The sequence below is a fragment of the Phaseolus vulgaris genome, chromosome 7 (assembly GCF_000499845.2).
Source record: "Phaseolus vulgaris cultivar G19833 chromosome 7, P. vulgaris v2.0, whole genome shotgun sequence".
NCBI lineage: Eukaryota > Viridiplantae > Streptophyta > Magnoliopsida > Fabales > Fabaceae > Phaseolus > Phaseolus vulgaris.
The window spans coordinates 33,360,674-33,365,927 of NC_023753.2; the positions used below are offsets into that span (position 1 = coordinate 33,360,674).

A 5,254-nucleotide genomic window follows, 5' to 3' on the forward strand; every position below is an offset into this window, starting at 1 on the left:
ATGTAGATGTATTGAGTTATTGGAAATGACTTCAACCATTGTTAATTGACCAGCATGTTGTCACTATTAACTGAAATGTTCATGATTGAGTGAGATAATATGGTAGTAGATAATACAAATAGTATAAAATATAAAATAAAAGTTAATAGTCTGCAGATAGTATAGAAGATGTCGAAATCATGACGAATAACACGGCGAAGCTTACGAAAGCAGCCAAAGCACGGACTAGTGACGTCACAGGCGCAACGTCATCAACATTTTTCTATATAAAACGCTCTAGAACTCAGAAACACGGCATTCCTTTCCCGACAATACAACCATACCTGCTCCTTAAACCTTTCTGTTCTTTCGTCGTCCTTGATTAAATTTTTGTTTCTCTTTATGGAAAATAAGAAGAGAGAGGCGAGGGACGATGACGATCGCGACGACGGCAACGATGAGATGAAGATGGAGAAGTTTTACTCGCTCTTGAGGAGCTTCCGCGACGCGCGTGATCGGCGACGAAGGGAATTGATGGAATTGGAGAAGAATGAGAGCAACCGGAAAAAGATGAAGGCCGCTACCACCACAACCAAGCCCAAGGCAGAAGTTGCTTTCGAATTTCAAGACTTTACCACAGATATTCATTTCAGAAAACCACCTTTGGTTTTTCCCAATCCAATTTCGTGCGACACAAGCAGAGGCATCAACAAAGGGAAGAAGATCAAAGAACAACAGGATCTCGCTCTCGATCTCAAACTCTCTCTCTAGCAACGCGCTTTCAACAACGAACGTTCTATTTTTTCTGAGTTTTTTTTTTCACTTCTTTCAAATGGCCGCTTGTATTATTATTGTTGTTATCGTTCTGTGTAAATTGCAATCATTCAATTACTGTGGTGTTATCGTTGTTCTATTTTGCATATGTCTATGATCTATAAATTGCTTTATGTATTCTCGTCATTCTTATTATTATTTAAATATCTGGAGACATTATTCGACCGTGGAAAGTGGTTTCTGACGAAAACGCTTTCTAATAAAGAAAACAGTATTTTATATAAAAAAATAAAATATATATTTACTTTTCTAATAATATTGTAAAATGAAGAGTGTATATTTTTTAATTACTAATTCCAAAAAAAAAAGCTCTTCCTGTTTGCTGGAATCTTTGGTTAGAAGAAGCGTAAATTAAAAAAAGATGAATTGAATCAAATTTGTTTGGTAAAAAGAAGTAAAGGAGACGCGGATCCGCCAACTAATTTCTCTAGTTATCTCCATCATTAGTTTGTGTTAGGGATGAGCGGATACGGGCTAATCCGCATAATTTATTTTTTTTAAATGAATAAAAAGTAAAATTTTAAATATAAATTTTGAATAAATTTTTATTTATTAATTAATTTATTTAAATTAAATTAGATAAATTGTTTCATTATATTATTCTCAATATATATGTGTAATAAGATGTTATGATTTTTATTAAAATTTAAATTTCAATCATTCTAATAAATTAATTAATAAGATATTTTATTAAATATTTTTTTTAAGATAATATGTATCGACACATAATTATTATTTTAATTTAAAAAATAATATAAAATAATATAAATATATATATATATAATACTATATTTAAATTTTATTGTAAAAAAAAAAGGACTATTTGACTAATATATTTAGTATTGCAAAAAACTATTAAATATTAAAAATAATTATCTAATTTTGTGAATATGTTATGAATTAAGGATTAAGTATAGTTTCTTCTTGTATCTTCATGTCTTTCTTCTTGTCCCCTATATTCAAAATATACTCAAATTATTCTTTAACATTTTTTATTGAATTTTTTTTCTTTAACTTCGGAATGTGAAATTCAAAGAGTTTCCGGGTTATACAATCTGAAAGTTAAAATTTATGTTTCGCATTGTACAATATTTCAGATTGCACAATCCATAATACAAATTTGTATTTCAGATTGAACAATCCATAATACAAATTTGTATTTTAGATTGTAAAATTTAGAATACATAATTGTTGGTTATTAATTCATATTTTATTATTATTAATTCATATTTTATTACCTTTAAACTATTTTACCGTTATATTGCATGAATGGTCAATTTAGAGGTCTGTTAGTATTCCTAGTTTATAGTTTTCAGTAATTGTAATTATTATATATATGATTGAGTGAATCAAAATGAATAAGATCAGTTTTGTAATTTTGTGTAATTACGTTCAATCAGTTGCTACAACCTTTTGTCTTCTCTTATTTCCTTCAATTAGTTCCTACAACTGGTATCAAGAGCAAGAGCTAGTCTGTTATCATGAACTCTACCCAATTATCAGTCTCTATCCTTGATGAAAAAAATTACAATCGATGGTGTGTGCAAATGAGAGTTTTGTTTGATTATCATGAGTTATGGGATGTCGTTGAAAGTGGAGTGTCTGCATTAGCTGCTAATGCAACTGAAGCGTAACGAGTAGCGTATCGTGACCAGAAGAAGAAACACAATAAGGCTTTGTATCTCATTCATCAAGGAATGAATGACGAGACGTTTAAGCAGATAGAAGGAGCAACAACTGCCAGTGAGGCTTGGACAATTTTGTCAACCAATTATAAAGGTGATGATAAGATTAAGAGGGTGCGTCTTCAAACCCTAAGACGCCAATATGAACTGCTGCAAATGGAAACCACATATACTATTGATGTCTATATAAATAAAGTTATTGCCTTGACAAATCTGATGAAGACCAATGGTGAAACACATTCGGAGCAGGCAAAGGTGGAAAAGATTTTGAGGTCTTTAACTCCCAGATTTGAACATGTTGTTGCCGCAATTGAAGAGGCCAATGACATTTCAAAAATGACAGTAAGGTTATTGTCTGGTTCTCTACGAGCGCATGAGCAGCGGATGAATGACAATAAGATTGAAAAACCAATTGAACAGGCTTTACAAGCACAAGCCTCAATTGGTAGCTCCTATCATAAACATGGTAACTATTTCAGCAAAGGTCGTGGTGGCCAGAATCATGGAGGCGCTTGGCACGGGGAACGTGGTCGCGGAGGACGAGGAGGCATTTATAATAAATCAAATGTTGAGTGTTATAATTGTCATAAACGTGGTCATTATGCAAAAGAATGCAGATCAAAAGGTGATAATCATGCTGTCAATTGTGATCAAGAAGACAGTAATCACGTACAAGATGAAGAGGATCATACAGTACTAATCGCAACCACATCAAATGAAACCCCAAACAACTAGACTTGGTATTTGGATACAGGTTGCACAAATCATATGTGTGGTCAGAAGGAGTTGTTTGCAGATTTGGATGACTCATTTCGCACAAAAGTGAAATTCGGTGATGGCAGGTTCGTTCCGATGACTGGAAAATGGCGAATTCTTATTACATTGAAGAATGGTGATCACAGGTACATCTATGATGTTTTCTATGTACCTGATATGAAAAGTAATTTGTTGAGTATGGGACAACTGGCTGAGAAGGGTTATGAGATGCACATAGTTGAAAATAAATTATCAATTTTTGATAAAAAAGGTAATTTGATTCTTAAAACTTTTTTATCAAAAAACCGCATGTTTCCAGTAGATATTCAAATGGGTGATTTCAAGTGCTTGAATACAATAGTGAATAATGAATCGTGGTTATGGCATTTACGCTTTGGGCACTTAAATTTTCAGAGTTTGGAAAATCTTTCCAAAAGAAATTTAGTGAATGGTTTACCCCATATTCATCACCCTGATCAACTGTGTGAGGCTTGCATTTTTGGAAAGAATCACAGGACACCATTTGTTAAGAAGCTTTGGCGTGCAAAATTTCCTTTGGAGCTTGTTCATACAGATGTTTGTGGCCCGATGAACATATCATCAGTTGGAGGTAATAAGTATTTTTTAACCTTTATTGATGATTTTTCAAGGAAAACCTGGATTTATGTATTGAAAAACAAGGATGAGGTATTCCACTGCTTTAAAATATTTAAAGCATTTGTTAAAAGAGAGAGTGGTAGACAAATTAAGATAGTGCATAGTGATGGAGGAGGTGAGTACAAGTCTAATGAATTCAAGAGGCACTATGAAGAACTTGGGTTGCAACATAACATAACTTGCCCCTACACACCTCAACACAACGGAGTTGCTGAGAGAAAGAATAGAACAATCATGGACATGGCGAGGAGCATGCTTAAAGCGAAAGGTATGCCAAATTATTTTTGGGCTGAGGTCGTAACATGTGCGGTATATTTGATAAACAAATCACCCACTCGGAGTGTTCCTAACACAACTCTGATTGAGGCATGGAGTGGATTCAAACCCAATGTGCAGCACTTGAAGGTATTTGGGTCGATTACTCATGCACATGTTCCCAAGGCAACAAGATCGAAGTTGGATGATAAGGCAGTGAAGACCATTTTCATTGGATATAAGCATGGAGGATACAAACTGTACAATCCAATGACAAAGAAGGTGATTATCAGTCGTGATGTTACATTTGCTGAAGATGAGGAATGGCAATGGAATGCAGCAACTTAAATGGATTCGAAAAAACGATATATTTACAGTTCAACCTGAAGCTGCAGTTCAGCCTGAAGTTGTAATTGAGCGACCAAGAAGGCAGCAGCGACAACCTGTACATCTTCAAGATTGCGAAGTAAATCTTGATGATGAAGTTGATGACAATGGAGATTTGGTTCACTTTGCTTTTCTTGCAAAATCAAAACCTGTGAGACTTGTCGATGCCATTCAATACCCCAAATGGCAAAAGGCTATGAATGAAAAATTGATGGCGATTGAGAAAAACAATATCATGACTCAAATTGGAAAAGTTGTTCCAAATCAAAATTAAGGGAGGATGTTGGTTATTAATTTAGATTTTATTTTTATTAATTCATATTTTATTACCTTTAAACTATTTTACCGTTAAATTGCATTAATGGTCAATTTACATACATATGATAATCCAGTAATTGTAATTATTATATATATATGATTGAGTGAATCAAAATGAATAAGATCAGTTTTGTAATTTTGTGTAATTACGTTCAATCAGTTGCTACAACCTTTTATCTTCTCTTATTTCCTTCAATTAGTTCCTACAATAATTTTAAAAATTTTAAAAAAATAAGGATGCAAGAAGAAATTATAAAGGTACAAGAAGATATTTTTAAATTTTTACCATATGTGAGTAAGAGGATCAGCTCGCCTTCCCCTGTCCCACACTTGACATGTCCAAGTTGCGAGTTATGCGTAAGCTGAGTCAAGATATTGAAATA

The 5,254-nt window shown here is 33.3% G+C and overlaps 1 protein-coding gene across 1 annotated transcript; it reads left to right on the forward strand.

Annotated features, from left to right (window-relative positions):
* Nucleotides 1–381: 381 nt before the first annotated feature.
* LOC137829410 (protein NIM1-INTERACTING 1-like) lies at nucleotides 382–750 on the forward strand. Its single transcript, XM_068636212.1, has one exon. The coding sequence runs from the start codon at nucleotides 382–384 to the stop codon at nucleotides 748–750; it is 369 nt and encodes a 122-aa protein (XP_068492313.1).
* The last annotated feature ends 4,504 nt before the right edge of the window (nucleotides 751–5,254 follow it).

Excerpts from the sequence above, each read along its gene's own strand:
- LOC137829410 (XM_068636212.1), top strand. The coding sequence starts at position 382 with ATGGAAAATAAGAAGAGAGAGGCGAGGGACGATGACGATCGCGACGAC.